Source organism: Strix uralensis, chromosome 5, assembly GCF_047716275.1.
Source record: "Strix uralensis isolate ZFMK-TIS-50842 chromosome 5, bStrUra1, whole genome shotgun sequence".
In the NCBI taxonomy this organism is placed as follows: Eukaryota; Metazoa; Chordata; class Aves; order Strigiformes; family Strigidae; genus Strix; species Strix uralensis.
In genome coordinates this window covers 3,946,068-3,966,888 of record NC_133976.1, presented here as the reverse complement: position 1 = coordinate 3,966,888, position 20,821 = coordinate 3,946,068, and the positions used below count along the sequence as shown (strand labels likewise).

Sequence of the window (20,821 nt, the reverse complement as noted above, 5' to 3'; positions counted from 1 at the left end):
CAGCTATCCTTTTGCTTTCTATCCCTTTGAGCAACAAGGAATCTAATGTGGTTTTGGCCTTGACTGATGTAAGTGAACATTTGCTTAAAGAAAGTGGCTTAGGTGTCTCTTAGGGAAAAAAAAGTTTATTTTATTCTCCAGTTGTTCTGTAAAACTCTGTTTTAGCTTTAGTATTCCTTTGCCACAGTCTCGCATTTTTATTGGTACGTGTCCTTGGCCTTTTTCATGTGGGCTGGGAACTGATTTTCTAAAAATGCATAGTTCTGGCTATTTGCAGCTGTGAAATACTGATGGATTAAGAACTAAAAATATAGCACGTAGCCGTGTTTCTTTTTAGCTGCTTCAGTTTGAGAATCTCGCTATAGAGCCATTATTTCGAGAACACAAATTTTTGTTAAATGTCAGTGTTAGTTCCAGATTTTCAGAAAAATTCTGTTTGTTTGAATACCATAAACTTCTCTTTTTAACAGTGGTGTCCGTTTAGGAGTAAAATCTGTTGTCTAATTTGATCAGTCTTATAGATGCTTAAAGTTACATTTGCTTTTTACCACAGTAGATGTGTGTTAAAGATGGAAATTGAGATTTTTTTTTTTTCGTTAATGTCTTAGACTTTAGGTTTGAAGAGTCTATTTATAATAACCCGTTCTGCTACTTATCAATTTAAAAATCTGTGTTACTTATGCATATTGTTAGCAGCTTTGAAAACGCAGTGGATGATTTGGTGGGTTAACAGCACAAGCTGTAGCTCTTACGCAGAGTTTACTATTCCCTCATGTGTCTGTGCCTGGGTGTTTGATCCAGCGTGGGTTTCTCTAGCTTTTCTCACCGCTTCCCACAGCTGAGTGGGAAATGGGCAGCTTTGGCTCACCTGTGGTATGAAAGCAGGGGTTCTGCTTCAAGATGCACTACTCAAGGGAGTATTTTGAAAGCAAAACTTTGGTGTGCGTGTAAATCCTTGCTGCCATTGATCCGAAACCCTCACAAACCCGCAGGATTTGGGGTCAGCCCAGCCTTCTGCCTTCCCGTTGCAGGAGCAGTGGTCATTGCAAGTACTACTATTCTCACGGTTTGTTTTTTTTCTTTTTTTTTTCTTCTGCTTCTAGAAAAGCTGTGACCTACTTACTCTTCTAAATTATTTTGTTATATAAGAGTCATACAATCAAATTATGTAATGCTGATAGCGAAGGCTTTTTCCTGCTCTGTACTTCGTGCAGGCCTCCAACAGCAGGGCCAAGCAGATGGGGGGGAAATAATGGTCACTCCAGAGATCTGGGACACCGTGCACTCCCTTCTTGTATGCTTATTAAATTGGCTGATACCAAGTTGTATAATTTCTATACTGTTGGAAAGTAAATGCGTGCACAGCTTGTCATGTTTTTTGTACAGCGTTCCCCTGTAAGCTCGTGAGTAATTTATGTGCAGCGTATATAAGGGATCCTGCTGCTGTCTCCAGACAGGTTCACAGGTAGTGCCCAGCAGTGCTAGTAAAAGAAAAATCTACATGTCTCATAGGTTTTCTTGTGTTCCAGTAGTACCGCGAACAGGAAGCCATTCGCCTTTGCCTAAAGCATTTTCGTCAGCACAACTACACCGAAGCTTTTGAGTCGCTGCAGAAGAAAACAAAGATTGCTCTGGAGCACCCCATGTTGACAGACCTGCACGACAAACTGGTATTGAAGGGAGACTTTGATGCTTGCGAAGAACTGATAGAAAAAGCTGTGAATGGTAAGAGAATCAGAGGAGTCTCGTATATTAATTTAAAAAAACTATTGAAATAGTACTGCTTTGAATGTTAATGTACTTAGTAGTAGAATTGGCTAGACCACTGTTTCATACCTCGTGTGGTGTACTGTCAACTTTTGGACTTGTGAGTATGTGTATGAGGAAGGCTAAAAATTCAGTCATGAAATCTCTTACCACTGCTACTTTTGGAGACTCTTTCCCCCAGAGATGACTATGTGGTGCACTTGAGGGGGTAACGATAAGTTCTTGGAAGTGGCTGGCAAGCTGAAGGTGGGCTTGACTATCAGAAAAATCACTGGAGTGGTGAGCAGGGAAGCATAAAACTTGAGTTCTCAGTAGTGATCTGTATCATGGTTTCTGGTTAGAGCTTACCATCTAGTTGGAGTTTCAGCAGAAGTTTTCAGTTGTATTTGAGAATTCTGTCTTTGCTTATGGGGAAAATACTCTTTGGAGAATGGTGTAGAAGTCGCAGTGGAGGCAGAGCCTGTTTTCCCTTGTGGAGCAGGCTGTTGGCAGCCAGTTTCATTGTAACTACTATTAATTTTTTACTTGGAAACTGTCAGTGTAGAAGCACTGTGTGTAAACAGCTCTTGGCTCCTAAAATGGGGGAGATGTACTGTCTGTTGATAGAATGGGATACAAAAAGAGTTGGGCGATTGCACTGAAGTGTTTCTTGAGACCTGTGCAGTGGTTTTGGATGACAGTCTGATAAAACAGAGGTGCCGGTGACTGTGGGTGTAGTCAAGAAGCACTATGTGCAGACGCTTTTTATGGGAAACTTGTACTAGCTGAAGAGAACCTTGTCTGATGCCAGCAGAGTTAGGGGCTTAGTGGACCAATTTCATGGATGTCTGGCACCAGAGATGTTTTTTTCTAATTCTGGGCTAATCAGTCATTTTATAATACGTTTTGGATAGATGCCAGCATACCTGCTTGACTACATCAGTGTGGTTTGTACCACTCAAGTTGGAAGTGGTTCTCAGGATATGATAGCTTTAAAATCAGGGTTTGACTTCCATGAAAATCCATCTTTTTGTGAATAAGCTGTTCAATTAAGCACAATGTTAGGGAGCTTATTGCACCGGGTCATTTAAAAACTGCAGTAGATGGCTCGCTACGGGTTTTGGCTCAAGGTTTCTCGACTGTATAGATAGAACAGCTGAGCTGTGCCTGCGCTGAGCTCTCTGAGCAGCTCCAAGCATTGAGACTGAGAGTTGCCAGCATTCATCCTCACCCTCCTGAGTGTTGTCTGCCCTCCTGAGACAACGTAGTGTTGTTGGCTGGGATGGGAGCGTGAACAGCTTCCTGCAATGCAGGGGCATTTTGCAACTGGCAGCTTCCTCCTGAATCTTAAGGGCAAGGGAGGGTTGCAGGATGAGAAAGCAGCAGGGAGCTGTGCCTGGCTGTTACTGTCTTTGCAGTGTTTCTCAAAGACACGAGTGCCTGGCGGGAGCTGATGTGACCACCAATATGAGACAGGATCTGCTGAGAGCCAGAGGAGTACTGTATGCTGTTGGTGATGATTTTATCAATGCATCGGTCTGCTGCCTTGGCTGTGGCTTAATCTCATCAGTGCCTAGAGGCCGTCCTCTTTCCACTTCATTGCAGGCTGTAGTAGAAACTATTTCTTGAATGGAATTTCACTAGAAGTCTAGAATGTGCTGAAAAATTTCCCTCAAAAATGGACTTTTTTTTTTTTCTTGGGCACTAATGAAGTGAATGTTTGTACTCTCATTTTTTTTGAGCTGTTGCATGTTAATTTCTCTTACTACTTAATATTTAACATACTGCATTTATTCTAGCCAGCAGTTTTTGCCTAGAACTTGAGCTGACGTGGTGTTGCTGTTTCCCCTTATATGTTGAGAGTGGGTTGCTGTCTGCAGCGCTCAGTGTTCCCAGGTGTGGAGGTACTGGCAAAGGACTTGCCTGGTAGAAAACTGTAGGTCTTGTCTTGTACTGTCTGACAAATGGATACTTGCTTCTTGTCAGATTTGATGTAAATAATCCTGCTTCCCCGGTTCTTGTAATCATGTCCCTTTTTGGAGGCTGAGGAACTCAGCATCACTTAAAGAAACTAGAGAAATAAGCTGTAGCTTCTTTTATCAGTCCTTTGTTGTTCCAGCAAGTACAGAAGCAAGTATTTCTGGTAATAGACTGTGGATAACTTAGCGGGAGAGTCTTCAAGTAGCATCATTAAGTTTTGTCACTGCTTCTGAGGGACAGAATAATATGTGTGAGGATATTTATGTTGGTTCATTTTAACCTGGCACCTGACTAGCTGAAGTTAAATGTCAGTGTACACATCTCCCATTGCTCTGTTGCTCATCCTTAATGGTTTTGCTTGTCTTTGAATACATTAACCTTCCTTCTCCCATCCTCCTGCAATTCTTTATGCTGTCTTCATTTAAAGCTCTGTTGTCTCCCAGCACCCTTCAGAGAGAAGTGCTATCCATCCCGACACACTAAGGCTGTATCCCATATTTGCGTTAAGCTGACACAACTGTGGGTTTTTACTAACTGGGTCAATCCTGCCCTTACTCAGGACATTGTGTCCCCTGGCCCCTCGCTTGCTGGCACTGGTGCTCGTGCTGCCACATGGGAAACCAGGTCAGGGAGCTGATTGGGCTACGCTGGGGGAGAGGATAGGACAAACCTCTTCCGATATCTACAAAAAACCTGAAACTGCAGCTGGAATAGTTTGTCCAGAGTTACACAAGATGACAGTCAAGTCGAGGTGTTGAATGTAGCTGGTATTTGACAGCTAGATCCTTCTTCTTGGTAGGATGGGAATAGATGTTTTCAGCCTTCAACACGTTCTCCTGTAGTATTGTTACCATCTGCTCCGTGTGGTCCTCCACCATTACCTGTCCTTACTCAGTTCTGCGTCTCTCTTGAGCTCCTCTGTTTGGAAGAGGCTTGTTAGCACCCAGCATTTTTCCATTTTACTTTCTTAGCAGCTTTGTTGTGAAGTTTCCATAGCTTGCTGCTTAGTCTCTAAGGTGTGGGTGTTCTTACGACTGAACTTCTCTCTGATGCGTTGTTTTTCCAAATAAGAGCAGATTAACTTTAGTCCTGTGTATGGTCGGGGTAGTGTAGTTGAAGTGTAGAGTTAATTGAGACATACAGATCCTTAAATTATCCCTGAAATTGTTCAAAGAACGAACTGTTCTGTAACAGACTGGATATGAATATGTGAACTTCTGACCTCCTGCTGATCTCGGAGTTCATTACTCTAAAGGAACAAACAGGAGTGCAATGAGGTTGACAGAGATTGCACACTCAGTTCAGCCTAAAACGTCTTCTGTAGAGGCTAATATTTGCAGTGGTAGGTATTGAAAAAGTGAAATGCGATGCATCTCTTGCAGGCTATTTCCATAGACTTAGTCATGTAGAAAAAGAGTAGGTGGTCAAGAATTAGTGCTAGCAGAGCTAACTCTTGTTCTTTTGCATTGCTAATGATGAACGCTGTCTTCCACCTCACATCACCAGATGATTTCTTTTGAGAGCTCAGTGGCAGGCAGCCACACTTTTCCCGCAGATTCTTTTGACTTGTGCATTACACTTAGAAAACGGGCAAATGGAAACTCTGGCAGCTGCCTGACTTCCTCTCAAAAATAAAAGGTTCCCTAAATCTCAGCTGGTTCACAGACTTGGTTCAAATGCTTCACATTTGGATTCATTCCTATAGCTTTCAGACGGCCTATATTATTGAAGAAAAAAAATCTGCTTAATATTCCTACAGAGAGTATGCGGAGTGCAAATTACTTAGTTGAGCTGTTTGCAGCTACTGTAGACATAGAAAGCTGCATGAAATGGATTGAAGATCTGTTAGTTTCTTATTAGTATTCTGGGGACCGAGGTGCTCCTTTGACAGTTCTTGTGTCAGTATGTGATAAGTGTTTATCTGTTGACAAGTTGGCCCTGTGCGACAAACAAGAAGTTGTGATACACAGACTGCAGGCTGAAATGGCTCCCAAAACTTGGGATGCACAGGAGCAGTTGTATTCTCCTGGAAGCTCTAGACAGACATATATACCTTAATTTTACTATCAAATATGTTTGGATTCAGTTCTGGGAAAGTATGGATGCTGGCTTGCTGCTCTGTGGTACTGGGATATACAGAGGGGAGAGGCTTGCTAGGGATCCAAAGCCTCTGGTAAGTACACGGTAGGGTTTGTGTAGATGTAGGAACCTTGTAGGGATTTGAAAGCAAATCTTGTTTTGTTTTTGTTAAGAATAAAGTGCGGGAGAATATTACAGCTTTGAGGCTGGAAGTAATTTGTGCGTTTCGTCGTTGCTCCCGTGTCTTGAGGAAACCGTCAAGTGATGGCTGGATTTTTATCTGGTGTCATCTTTGTTTTCTGCTTCAGCTTTTCTTTAGAAGGAATTTTGTGACTAGAAAAACCTCAATTCGTTTAGGTGTTTTGAGTATTTTTCTTTGGTTAAAGAAAAATCTTGAAAAAACAAACCCCAACACCCAGAAATTATGGGCTAAATGCCACTCTGAAGTTTTTTTCAGCCACTGCCAGTGAAGTGAATAGATTTTAGTACTCTGATCTACAGATGTATATTGTCTAAAAAGAAACTAATACAACTTTTACTTGTTCCCGATTGACTTCAGCAAGTTAAATATTTTTCTCCGCTATGTTTGTCCTAATCCTTTCTAGGTAACCTGTAATTGGCTGACAAAATAAAGGCTTTGGTTATCAGGGAGGTAGAATTTACTAAGCTTTAACCACTGTGAACTTCATGTTGTTACATCCAAAATGCGTCACAACTTGCTGCGAAGGGCTTGAAAATAGTACAAAATAAAAGTACTGGTTTTGGCAGTAATTTTAGAGAGTAAACATGGACATTGAAATGAGGCCTCCGGAGCGAAGGAAAAGACTTCCTTTTAAAAACTTGCACTTAACACTTTTTTTTTTTTTCTATGGGAGTCTTGAAATGTATTTTAAACTACTGATTCATTGGAAGCAGCTGACAAACATGAGCAGGCCTAGATCTGGTCCTCAGTGCCTCGCAGAAGCTTTGGAGACCTTTTGGTCAGCAGTGCTATCCCAGCAAGAAACGTAAGGAGTGAGCTAGAATAGGTCTGGCATCGGATACATAATCCGCCTAGAAATCCTCCTTTTTTTCCCTGGTGGTGTCAGACAGGTGGTGATTCAGCTTCCAAAACAAGCTGCTGCTGGTTTGCAGTGCAAGTAGAATGAATGTGGAACTGCTCCCAGCAGAAAGAAACATTTCTGGGAAGCAAGCTGGAGTCTTTCCAAACCAATGTCCCATGGAAGACAAGAAGCATTATTAAAAGAGGCTTGAAGGCACAGTAGGGGAGAAGTGTCATATCTTGACAAGTGCAGCCTGTGGGTGTTGAGCATGGGAGAGAGGTTAAATCACCCTTTCAGATCATATGTGGTATAATTCATCCTCTTGGGCTATTTATGTCCAATTATCTATTGGCTGCCATAGGGATAAATACAGTTTTACGTTCTGTCTTGAAGACTGAACACTCTAATGGTAACCAAAATGCTGGATTTCTGTCTAGGTTTGTGGCTAGAAAAATCTGCTTGAGTCAGTGTGGGATTTCTTGCAGCGCATGCATTTGTCCTCTTAGAAGTTGGCTTTTCTGAATCGGAATTCATGAAATCTCAAGCTTAAAGCCTCTCGTGTCTTGTCCCAACTTCATAAATGCTGAAGAACTGGGAGTTAGGAACCCTACTCTTAAAACCAAAATAAACCACTTTTCTACATATGTTGAGCCAACTGTTGGCTTTCCTCAATTACCTGATGTGAGGAGAGAGCTGATGTTTTTGGCTCTAAGACAGGTGAAAGTAAATTTGCCCTGCTTCCACAGAGTATTTAATTTGAAAAACTTGCGGAGCTGAGTTTATGAAAGTTGAAAGCAGTTTTGTATTTTAAGACCAAATTCAGCACCTTTCAGGAGCTCTTGAGTGCCCTTATTTTCCTATTAGATAGTCTCTAAATAGAGTATTCATCCTCTCCCAGGAAATACTTGCTGGCTTGGGTTTTAATTAAAACCTGGATTTCAGTCACGGCAAACTACAGGATGCCAGGAAACACTTTAAAATATTCTCTGAACATTGTGTCATGCTTAACAAAGATTTTTACCTTTTTGTAAATAAATAGGGATGTGTGCAGTAAGGATTATTCTTTTTTGTCTGTATGCCTACCAAGGGATTTTCTATAAATAAATGGAGGCTTTCATAATCTGTTAAATTCTTACCTCAAAGCCACAATTACTGGGGTCGGAAGAACGAAAAAGTATTAGATGCAATTTAGTAATTTTGTTTTTCTTTTCACTGCTGCGGAATGTAAAGCTTGATTCCTGAGCAAGTTTGTGGGGTACCATTCTACCACAGAGCATAGCTGTTGGGTATTACGTGATTAAGGGCCCCCCAAATGCATCCTACGTCTGAGCAGTGTATGTGCAACGTACCGTTTCAATACAAACCTGTGTAAATCTGGGATTCAGGTCCTCAGTCTGCCTGTGGTAGTTATCACTGTGCTAGTGATGTAAACTGGGTGTCTGAACTCCGTGGGTTTTTTTTGAGACAATGAATAAAAGTGAAACAAACTCTTGTCACGAAGAGCTTGTGTCTTGAGATGGTGGGGTGATGGGTGGGATATAGCCAGTGAGCAGTGGTCAGGAGGCTAGTTGAATAGTTTGTTGTGCCTGCAGAAGGTAAGGTAGGTTTTTTAGAGGAGGCGTTTGAAGAGCAATAGCAACAAGTTCTCCAAATTCTTGCTAAGCCCTTCCCAGACTGAAGAGCAATCTCGGAGATTGTGGGTGATACAAATCTCCTTATCAAAAAATAACGTTTGCATGATAGACTGATCGCCTGTAACCGGAATTGGGAACTGACCTCTCGATGCTGAAGAGGCAAAACGTGGTAGGTGTACAGAGGGAGAGAGGAAGGCACGAGGGGAGCCTGGAGAGTGCTGGAGTTAATACGTCTTACAGAAATGCTGCACTTGGCATATCTGGCCAGTGACCTAATGCGTCTTCTGTTTCTCTTCTTGCTTAACTCTCTGAAGAGAATGTAAACTATTATTTTGTTTTTCATCCAGTGCTTGGTTGTCCCATATCGTAGCATTTAAACAATCTGCTTTTATTCCCTCTTCTTAGAGGAAGCTCCAGAGATGCTGCCTGACCTAGTTTTACCTAAACATGTACTAAAATGGTTGAATTTTACATGCACTGACAACTTCTCTTTTGCTTAAATAAGGGGGAGGGATTCTATTCTTAATTAAATACACCACACTGGAGATTCATAGACAATTGGCATGACCTGGCAGGCAAACTGGGTAATTCTTCATTGATCTAGTAAAGAGTATTCTTTTTATTTTAGTGCTTACACATTTAGTTCATTAACAAGTTTAACAAACTAAGTGACTCGTATAGAAGATTTACTTAATTTTAAGACTTTGAAGTAGCATACTGGGTTGAGTTAGGCTGAAATTACCTGTATTGAAAGTGATTTTGCTATAATGGAAGTATAAACGTTTCATACAGCAAAATTTTTGTTTTACAGATGGCTTATTCAATCAGTATATCAGTCAACAAGAATACAAACCTCGCTGGGGACAGATCATCCCCAAAAGCACCAAAGGTAAGGACATTTCTTAAGATACAACCCATGTACTGCCAGTTCTATCTTGTTCCTTTGAGGATATTGAGCAAGAAAATGATGCAAGAAAGCCTCCTCTAGGACCGTTGTTCTAGGGAATGGTTTCGTGTATGAAAAATTTGCAGTTGTCTGCAAAGTTAGTGAAATGCAGCTTGGTTTCTGGTTGAGTAAGGAACACTAGCTGTAACTACAAGGCTAGCTAGTCAGTTCAGAAACAAATCTCAGAATATAGGTTAAGCATGAGAGCAGTTACCTATATGACTGAATTTAACACCTGTACAGCTAGGAGTGGCAAATAAATATGTTATCTTAACAGGGAGTATTTTAAATTTAAGATGCATCTTTTGAAGTCTTGGTCTGTTACACAGTAAATTTAAACTGCAGAGTCTTTATCCGTTGCTTTCTGCCTTGAAAGGAGACTCATAGCAGCAGCTTTGTCTGCAAAGTACAAAAATCACTGTCATACAGCAAATGTGGGGTTTGAGGTGACAGTCGCCAAACGTGGAGCATCGTACCCAAACCTCTTGGGAAGGGTTATGTATGAATACAAGCAGATTTCTCTTCCAGCAGAATGCGTCCCATAGATGACACCTGTCCTGAATGCCTAAGATATCTAAAATGGTTGGAAAGCTGCTTTAATTGGGCAGTTGGAATTCCCTTATATGTGAGAATAAGTAATTGTTGCAAAATTAGCTATGCTATATCTATACCATTACCTCTTTGCTTCCATCCCATGGGTGCGCTGCCCTGTTGTCTGAGTATCTGTTCTCACTGCTCAGCCTTCAGGCAGCAATCAGGTGGTGAGAGGTGGAAGGGGAGCAAAAGGTTGTCTGTGTCCTCACTCCTGGAGAGCTGCAAAGATAGCTCAGACCTCATTTGTGTGGACCGGCATGCTTCCGGAACTCTCAAGCTCCTTTCCAAGGCTCTCAGAAGTGCAGTAGAGTACTGTATTCACTGTAGCTATCTGTACTATCAGTCACTAGATAATTTAATATAAAACTCTGTGCAGTTTTATAATGCACAAAAGAATACTACCTGGAAGAAGTGTTGTGCTAATCTTTAAAGAATGGTGAGTTGCTAAGTTGCTCTGCTTCTCCGTAGTATTTAGGCCATATGTGAGGTTGTATCTTTCTTTGGTTTAAAAATCTTATAATGGAAAACTCTCTCCTCCCTCTTTTTAAAGGTGATGGGGAAGACAGCCGACCAGGGATGAGGGGTGGCCATCAGATGGTTATAGATGTTCAGACAGGTGAGTAATTGCTAAATTTCTTAACTCAGTTATTTAATCAGATATTTTTCAGATAAATATGCAAATGTGCTATTCTTCAGAGGCTGTCTTAACTTCAGGTTTCGAGGTTAAAAATGCACTTTATAATAGTTGGATTAAATACTCTGCTTTTTCTTTGGAACTATACTCCAACTGCCTTTCCCACCCCCCTTCTTCCCTATCAGTTCTCTGTTACGCCTTAGTTGTCGTCTTGTCTTAACTAAGAAGCCAAGAACAATTGTTTTTAATTTTTGTCCCTCCTACCCTCTTTGAGCAGGAGCTTAAACAACAGAAGGGAAATTATCATCCCTAATTTCTCTTATCTGCTACATACTATGCTATTTGGAATAGTGCTTGAGGAATAGATATGATGTGTTGGAACCTTCTTTGTATTTTGGTTGGAGTGGCTTCTAATTTCCGTAGTGTGCAAGAAACTCCTGTTAAATATAATTTGTTAGACATTTTTTTACAAAGATGTTTCCAATAGCAGTTTAAAGAATGGTTCAGCCTCTGTTTCAAACAGCCTGCCGAGAAAAGAAAGGGTGGGGGGTATAAGTAACAGTTTAGGTGACAGTTGTTCTCCATCATTTTCTATATCTTTGTCTTGCTTTTATTTAATCAGATTTCTGTGGTATGTCATTCCTTACTAAAAAAAGGAATGCATCTGCCTGCATCTTTGCTAAGTAAATGATTTGTATGAGTAAAAAGATTGCTCTTAAGAAAGGAGAAACAAGATTGGGCTGTGACTAGCAGAGAGGAATATAGGGTGGCATTGAGGGACTTGGCAAAAAAATTACCATGGCCGTATCTGTTGTGGTCATACGGACGGGGACTGAAGCATGTGACAGGATAGTACCTTCAGGAGTAATTTGCTAAGTCATAGTGAACAAGCAAAAATGCAGCAGTAGCTGCAGTCTTTGGCTTTTACTCAGAGTGTAGTTACTGCTCTAGAGGAAGCACTCGAGTTATTTTGTATATGAAAGCAAACTTTTTTTTTTTGGTCGAAGAGGTTTGAGATTCATGAGAATGAAGTGCTGCTGGAGGGTTGCTGGTGTTTGCCTGCAAAAGCAGCTGTGAACGCTCCCTAGTGGCCTCGGCGAATAAGTAGACAGGGACTGTTTCACAAGCGCACCAAGAAAACGTGAGGCTTGTGAACTTGGAAATGACAGTTCTTTAGACCTTCTGAAAACAGTATAGTCATGGTAGTGTGAGTCTTTGTTTCCATTCTTGTTGGTTTTCTTAAGTCCTAGTAAGCTTATTATCTCTGCCTTTGACTTAAGTTTTCACTCTGCTTTAACAATGTAGTGAAAAGCATCGATATAGTTTGTTTTTACTTGCACAAAACTGGCTGGAGAGCACCCACAGAAGTAGAGCCCTGGTGTGGGAGAACTGGATCTCCCTCTTGTCATGCTAGTCCTTTCTTGCTGCAGCTCTAGCCAGTGGTGGTGGGATTACCTTCAGAAAGCTTCTCTGTGGGATATTTGGGAAATTGCTTAGTTTTGCTTCCAGGCCCACTGAGGCCTGTAAAAGCCTAAATGTTTTTGAGATTATCAGTTGTGCTATTTGATTTGGCTCATGAACAGGCCGGGGGAAGTTCTTGGTGCTGTTATTCTTGAAACCAGCTGTTGCTGATTGCTTGAGTTTTCCTTTTGAATATAGGTGGTGTTTAATGAGACTGTGGGAATTCAGCCAGTTGTGTCAGGATGTGTTTTACAGACTGGAGCTGTAAAGCTCCCTGGCTAACCTTGAGCAAATCCAGTATTAATGGAAAAAGGAGCAGCAGCCTACTCTTTCCTCCAAAGACATCTTCCATCCTCCCTTCCTTACCCACATACTTGTTGAGTTGTTTTTTCAGAAGTCTTTGGCAATTGAAGAAAAATACATTCGCTTTGAACTCCTTGTTAGAGGGGTGAGATCCTTTGCAAAAAATAATATTTTCTTCAACTTTTATCTTTTAGAAATGAGGTGAAACACCAAAATCATACATATAAGGAGGTTTTGAAGTTTCATATCACATAGAATAGGTGTTGGAAGCAAATTTTAATCTCTGATGTCCAGACCTGCTGTAGCTGTAACTGAACTTATAAATGGTTCTGCTTTTTGATTAAGCTCAAGGAAATATTAACCAGTTGTTACTGACTACAAAATTATAAGTTCATTTTTAATAAGCTTTGTAATAATACCAAGCCTGCTGGACGTACGTGTGTTAGTGCTAGGATAGAGGATACGGGTTAGTAAGCAGTTGGAGATAGATCTCAAGTTACTGATAGTGTGTTGTGTCACTGACACTCTGTTTATGCTCTAAGTTTCAGGTAGAATATAATTTAACTTGGTCTAAACTGCCTTTTAGCATGTTTTATCTTCCAATTAGGATAGGCTGAAAGTAACTGGAAGAGCAATTCTGGCATCTCTGCTGGCAGCCAGTGACTTGTGCTGTAGTCCATTTCCATCTGATGTTCATGTTCTTAATACCCGCTGCAGCTGTCGTAGCATAAGTGTAGTGTTCTTCGTGCTTTGAAAAACTCTGAAAGCAGTTGGAAATGAAAGTGTAGGCATTTTGGGGTACAGAACTGAGAATGCAGCCTGATACCTTCCTATAAAAAAGAAAAATAAATCGGGAGTTACTGATTCTCACAATGTCTTACATGCTTTTAACCATATTAACACTCAGACTGGAACGACTCTGGATGGCACAGTTAGCAAGTTGGTTTTGGTATGCATGTGCAGAAACATTTACTAAGAGGCATTCCTGGTTATAGTTGGAAACCACTGTTACATCCTTTAAAGCTTTAGACTGTAAATGAAAACAGAAAGTTTATGTTATTTCTGCTTTTTTCCTGCAAGGTACATGTCTTTTATGTAGTTCTCCATTTGGGAGGCTGGAGAGTTTTCTGCCCTTTTCTACACGGAAGTATTTGGGTAGTTACAACCCAGGTGCATAGATTAAAATGAAAGTATCCCCAGAACACCAAAGTAAAAACAACCCCAGTGTTCTTGTGTGTTAAGTGTGCTGCATGTCAGTCCTGAAAAGCTATACTGCTATTTATGTAGGCCCTGATGAAATAAGCAGTAAAATGCAGGCCTGTATATACTACTGTGTTGCCAGACGCATTACGCCCTAATGCAGTTTTGGATGAGGATGTAGGCATCTAGCTCTGGTACCTTGATTAACATACCTTTGATTATGCCCTCTCGGCCTTTTTATAACTCAGATGTGGCATGCGTTTCGAAATAGCAATGTTTATTCTGGAAGAAAGTGGGAATGGTTAAGTGGATTGCCAAATTTGAGTTTTAAGGTATAACATCAGTACTTGAGAGGAATATGTGTACTGTGTTTTGGAGATTTGGTTTATAATTCCATAGTTAAAGTGGAATTGATCTCCTCCCCTCTTACAGGGCAGAGACAATTTTATGTGAATGACAGTGTAGTCCATAAAGCCATGTAATTTATTTTGGTAACAGAATTATAGACTGTATAGAAATCATTCTATCAAAAAAAAAATATAATCTTTTGTGAGATATCCTGTTTGTTTAAACTTTCATATTTTATTTCATTTTGCTAAAGCCTTCTGAAGTTTTCTGACGAGCCTGTTTTAGAAAAAATAACTAAGCAACCAGGATGATTTTTTTGTCTGCAATTCTCTTTGGCAAGAGAAACATTTTTCTGAAGGAAAATATTAGCAAAATAGTCTTTATTGATGTTATCTCTGTTCGCTCACTGAAGTGAAGCTACTCTGTTATTTTGGTTGTACATTACTTTGCTTTTCCTTTCGTAGGAAGGAATTCTGCTTACTTCATTCTGTTAGATAAGTGAGAACAAACCTGTAGGTTGGGAACAGTGGGAGATTCAGAGCAGTGGGCACAGTGTGCCCATAGTATATGTGGGCAACACAGTAGAAGTGATGAGGCTGGTGCAAAAGCAGCGTGGAAAGATGAAGTGAGAGCAGCAGACATGAAGGATGCTGTTTTGCCTGAGGAAAACACTGCTATCCATAAGATATTTAAAGATGGGACTTGTGTACAAGATGAAGAGATCTCTGAAACAAAACACAGATGGCTTCTAAGCTCTGAAACACAAACAGCTGCTGGATCCTGGAGGTTACTCAACTTTGTGGTGCATTCACATTTGAGAGGAAGACTGTATGCCTACCCAGGCCATCCCTGGCCTGAAAAAAATTAGATCCGGCCACTATCTACGCTGAACCGTGATTCAGAAACTGAGTGGTGTGATACTTCAAGAAAATTTAAGGTCTGGCTTTATAATCGTGCTCTAAGTGCTCCTTTATGAAGTGGACAAAGCTGCTTGCAGAGAACTAAATCTATGGTTACTACATAAGGAAGTGACATCCTTTCATAGAAGACTTTTGAGATATGATACACCTAGATTTTTTTACTTCTGAGATGAGTCCCTCTTAGTTCTAGGGACACTGATTCTCAAATACACCCTTAGCAAGTTTGGGGTGGTAGCTAATTGGGAGGGCAGTGGCTGATGACCTACAGAATAGGGCTGGGAGTCACAAGGCTGCAGGGAGAGCCTTGTGAGGTTCAGCCAAGACATGCAGAGCCCTGAACCTGGGATGTAACAGCTCTGTGCAGTGGTATAGTCTGGGGACTGACTGCATGGAAAGAAGATTTGCAAGGTGGTAGACAGCTGAATGTGCGTCAGCAATGTGTCCTTGTGGCGATGAAGGCCAACCCCCTGCTAGGCCGTATTAGCAGAAGTATGGTCAGCAGGTTAAGGGGAGGGATGATGTTCCTCTGTTTGGTACTTGAGGCCACGTCTGGAGTACTGTGCCCAGTTTGGGCTGTCTGGTACAATAAGGATGGTGACAGTCTGAAAGTGAGCCCAGTGAGGGGCCACTGAGGCGGTCGGCGGCTGGAGCACAAGATGTATGAGGAGATGCTCAGGGGGCTGGTTTTGTTCAGAAGAAAGGGCTCACGGGAGGATCTTAGAGCTGTCTTCAACTAGCTGGTGGGGGAGCGTGGAGAAGATAGCCAGACTCATTTTGGGGGGTACAGAGGGATCGGATGAAGGGCTACGGACACATTGCAGCAAGGGAAATTCCAGTTAAATAAGTTAGAAATTAGGAAAAAAAAATGAAGGTGATCAGTCATTGGAGCAGGGGTCCAGACAGTCTGAAATACCCATCTTTGGAGGTATTCAAAGTATAACTGAATGCTTCCCTCTGCAACCTGGTCTGTTGCTGAAGCTAGCCCTGCTGTGAGGGGTTTGGGAGATGGCCGATGGACCGGATGACTTGCAGAGTTGTTTTAGGTCCATAACTCTTTCATATTCTACCGAGAACTGTTCTAGCAGAGACATGGAAATACCATTTGACCAAAGTATTTAGTTAAATGTGTCACCAGGTTTGGAATGTATTCTTTGTGCCTGTTTGTTAGAAGTTAAAAACAGGGATGCTCAGATATGCCAAGCATCTTTTATCAGCCTGGCTTTAACAATTTGCCATGTAGCATCCTGATCAGATGAGGAAGATCCACTGTACCAGAATCCCACCAAGGACTTTGCCACACAGAGGAGATGGAGTAAAAAGAAGTAGAAAAAGCTGACTTGGAGAACATATGTGAACCTCGACTGAAACTACCTCAGGATTTTTGATATTTAACAGGGATTGGAGAAGGCTGCTTTGCGTACTCTTCCGAAAAATGGAACTTAAGGAGAGGTTGACAGGCAATATGTTAATTTTTGTGAACATACGTTCTCTAATAATTTGAGGAGTGTGCTTGAGCCTTCTAGTCTTCCAGAGAGTACGGGAAGAAAAGAACTCAGACATTATAGAAATATTTTTGACTAAGCAAGCAGTTCAGAAATATTCACAGAACATATTTAATTCAAAGTGTTGAATTTGTATTCAAAAATAAACGTAGAGGAGATAAGGTTAAGATGCTGGAGGAGAAGTTTGACTTCCTAAATGTAGCTGGTAAAAGCTTTAGATAAATATAACCGCTTTCATGTTTTTCTTGTTGCCTTGCAGGTAGGTTTGAAAATTCTTCTGCTCTGTCCCTAAGGCAGAATAGAGGCTTGCTTTAATAAAGCAGCATCAATATTGTCCCGTTACATATTGCTCAGATACAAAGGAAGAATCCTTCCCTGTGCCAGAGCAAGATGCCCTGCTTGCATCTTGAGTTCCCTAGTGCTACTAAAGTAGAAATAGTTATATTGATGTGAGACTGCTGTGCTCCCTTCAAGCTTCCCCACTCCTGCTGCCTGGAAGTTCATGATCTCTTCCCTGTGTCTGTCTGCTTCTTTGAGTATTTGCTGATAACGTTGTTTAGATGGCAATGACTGAGTGCTAGGCATGCATGCTGGGTCTGTCCTGGCTGGGTCTCTGCAAGCAGAGTGAAAAAATAACCCTCCCCACAAAATCTGAATTGTGTAGAAGGTGTGATACTGGTTGGGGAACAGACTGAAGTTTGACTTGGGGGGGGTGGGGGGAAGTAAAAAAAAAAAAAAAAAACCAAACCAAAAAACAAACCATCAACCCGCACAACCCAAAAAAGCAACCAACCAAAAAAACCCACCAAACAACTACTTTTTCCTTATATCATGGGAGAACAATTGCGAACTTTAGAAGAACTATGAGAAATTATTTTCTTGAGATTACCAGCAACAGATGCATTTATGCCTTGAGAAATGTTTCTTTAAAAATACAGAAATTTCCTATAAAAATATGTATATAGTTCCGTAATGTCCTAAGACTAAAAAATGACTAGACATTCTGAGTCTAGATAGTGATGGAGCCTTTGTTTCATTCGAGCTACAGTTTAACATCAAGATGAAAAATAAGTTTGCTCCACTGTTCGTGTGCGCTTCTGTTATCACTGTTGCTCTCGGACTCTGGGGATGCTCACAGTTCGCACTAGCTGTATGATTGTACTCCTCTTTCAGTGCTTACATGCCATTTAATTCTGACAGCTTGATTTAGGTAACTTTCAAAATCTGAGTTTTCATCAGATTCATTCAGGTTTGCTATTAAATTTCATCTGAGACAACAAAGCCTTTACAGGCAGGCATGACGTTTTGGCAAGGCCCCAATAGGATACTTAGCTGGTGCCAAATCTTTTATTTTTCTCGGCTATCAATGAAGCTGTTGTGGTAATGTGGGTTTTGTGAGCTGTGAGAATTTATGTGCACAAAGGGACCTGCTCTTTGCAGGGAACACTGGGAGCCCTGAGTCCAGGAGGAAGGGTAATTAAAGTTAATGAACCAGGGTAACCTTTCCATGGTGATGACCACTATCCTGATGGTAGGTAAGGGTCAGGGACTAGTCCCATTTTATAATCATGCTTCTAACCCTGCTCTTTAATTGGTGTTGGATTAAAAATTGGCCATTACCTCCATAATAGAACTGGTTTGTGGGTTTTAAAGGGGTTTTTCAAACTCTGCAAGTCTTCAGTGGCTTGTTCTTCTTGGACTTGGCTTCGTGTTGTGTTCTAATGCAGTCTAAAAATGAAGTATTTTTAGCATTTGAGACCAGATAGTGATGTTTCTATAATAGGAGCAGCTTAGTTACCTCTCCATGTCAGAACAGAGACTTCTTTCTTAAATGCTTCCCATGTTCAGAGGCTTCATCTAGTTTTATCAGTGAGTCTGAGAAGCCTTCGAACTTGCTGTGCACAGAGCAGTTGTGGGTCTAAGGTGACAAGCTCTGCAGATAGGCCTGAAACACTGACTTACATCTGTAACTCTTCTACTTACTTGCTTTTGTGACATCAGGTAAGTTACTTTATGTAAGGCATTTCCCTTGAAGAGGATTTCATAGTTGAAGTAAATTTTTCTTTCTAGGGGATGGACTAAACAACAAAACAAAGCTTTGCTGCTGCTATCTCACAAGTCTTTCCAATATATAGATCAGGGTACAATCTGAGATGTCATTAATAGACTAAAATGCACAGTATCCAAAATGTTAATATTGTTCATTTGTCTGTCTTGAATTTTAATCAGAAGGCTGTGGATTTGATTGCCTCTTATGTAAATGTAGAAATAGAAAATGACTCCTTGAGAATTGGCTGTCTATCAATCCTAAAAACCTCCATTACTAAACCAAATCACATTTCTTTGTCTTGGTGACTGGTTCCACTCAAAGAGGAGAGTTGCTTTAAGTAAGAATCGGTTTCAATTTCTCTTCTGATAGTCTGTCTCTTTGTCACAGGTGTTTTCTAGGCATTAGCCTGTTTAAATGCATTCTTCTTTTAAAATAAAATTAACATGTTCTTCCGTTTTTTTTAATAGAAACTGTTTATTTGTTTGGTGGCTGGGATGGAACTCAGGATTTGGCTGACTTCTGGGCGTACAGTGTGAAGGAAAACCAGTGGACCTGCATATCCAGGGATACCGAGAAAGAGGCAAGTTCTGTAAACATCTGTATTGTTAATAAAATATGACTTGTTGCACAGAAAATGCCCTTCTTCTGAAGTTCTTGTATTGATATATAGCAGGCAGTGAGAGCCACAAAATTCAGACCTTCCAGTTACAAAGACTTCTGAAATGCTTACATTGGGGAAAGTGTGAGATGGATGTGAATTTGAAGTGTTAAGGTTACTGGAGGAGAAAGGTTTATTTCTCAAGAGCAGAGTGATCGGCTAAAAATCAGTTCAGTGAGTAGAACATGAGTTAAGTAATTTGGTAGGACTGAGCAACCAGACTTGTTAATAAACATTTCAGACCTGATGCTGGTGTTGAGCTTCAGAAACAAATTGTTTATTTTTTTAGCTTTTGTCAAAAATGAGTAGAAATGGACAACTCATAGACAGAAATCTAGAGGTCAGGGGTAATAGCCAGAGGCCACAGAATCCCAGGAGCTTTCGTGGAATTCATTTGAGCCATTTTCCTTGGCCTGTTTTGCTCAGTATTTGACGTATGAAACCTCTGAAATGAATGTCGCTTGGGTTGTAGGAGGTAACAAAAAAAGTCCAAGACCTTTGGATTGTGTAATTCTACTGTATACTGTGAAATGTTCAAGTTCCTTGTGGTTATTGTGTTTTGAGTTCATTATTTGTTTGTCAGAGCATAACTTCAGGAAATTCATGCAACCTCTTCTTGACGGTATAAAGACTTTGAGATTCCACCACTTTTTGACAAATTCGGGAGCCGATTTCCTCAACTATTTGAAAAAAAGTTTAAAACAGTCTTATTTCTCATTTGTATTTTTCCAGTTTCTTGTCATAGCTTGTTTTGTGAGCTTCCGTACCAGATAAAAGAACACTTAATACTCCCATTTTTTCCTGGCAAAGGTGTTTAGAGGTTATAATCAAGTAGGACAAATAGCCTGAGCTGGAAAAAAAAAAAAATCTCACAGCAAGGCACTTCCCGTAGCCTTCAAATCTCTGTGTCACGCACTTACTGCTTCTAACATCCTTTACAAAACGGACAATAATAAACTGAACGTGATATTCTGGTTTCTATCCTAATAGAGCTGTATAAGGGTAAAGTTGCCCTTACGTTTTATATCCTTCTAAGTTGCTTTTTTCGCACATAGTCCTTTCATCACTGCTCGTGGCTACTCGGATTTTTACTCATAGGATGCTGAAGCCGGATTTAGTTTTCCAGGGTCCAGTCCTGTAGGCTGGGCTTATGTTGCTTCTGTTTGTCTTGAACTATGGGTTTTACTGTTTTTCTCACTGTTTACCTGACAGGTTACCTCCTTAAGATAAGGAGGGGTGTGTGAGTGTGACATAATACCAAGGGGAAATTGGGACTCATCTCTTTTATCAACTATATGGTAAAGATAAGCAGCTAGACTTTCCTTTTCTTTGTCTCCCTTTAAAAGCACTTTTCTTGCTTTATAGCCACTTAGTGTGTATATTTATTTGTCTAGCTCAGGATGCAGTGAAATAGGGCTTTTCTGTCAAAAAGGGGTTACCGTGTTTTCTTCCTGCACAAACCAGTGTGTGTAGTTCTAGTGTTTAAAGGATTCATTTCCTTTCTTGCTGGGATTCTGCAGCATCCAGTTGAGCTTCTGTAAAGCTTGGGAGGCCTGGCTGGGATGCAAGGCATCAGCAATGCCAGGAGCAGTGTGTGTTTTCTCTTCAAGTTCCTCACGCCTGACTCTAGCAGGGTAACGCTGGGATGGGAGAAAGATGGGATATGCAAAGGAGGGCTGTGGAGGAGACACAGCAGAAGAGTTGTGAGTTGATACAATAATGC

At 40.8% G+C, this 20,821-nt stretch overlaps 1 protein-coding gene across 3 annotated transcripts in view; it reads left to right on the top strand.

Moving 5' to 3' along the window:
- MKLN1 (muskelin 1) overlaps positions 1–20,821 on the top strand; it is a 98,265-nt gene that overhangs the window by 32,889 nt on the left and 44,555 nt on the right. For 2 of the 3 annotated variants that reach the window (XM_074869687.1, XM_074869688.1), the window contains exons 6-9: positions 1,533–1,725; positions 9,294–9,371; positions 10,573–10,638; positions 18,908–19,020. In XM_074869687.1, coding sequence (XP_074725788.1) covers positions 1,533–1,725; positions 9,294–9,371; positions 10,573–10,638; positions 18,908–19,020 — 450 coding nt within the window. Of the gene's footprint in view, positions 1–1,529; positions 1,726–9,293; positions 9,372–10,572; positions 10,639–18,907; positions 19,021–20,821 lie in introns of all 3 variants that reach the window. The other variant, XM_074869689.1, reaches the window with a different exon arrangement.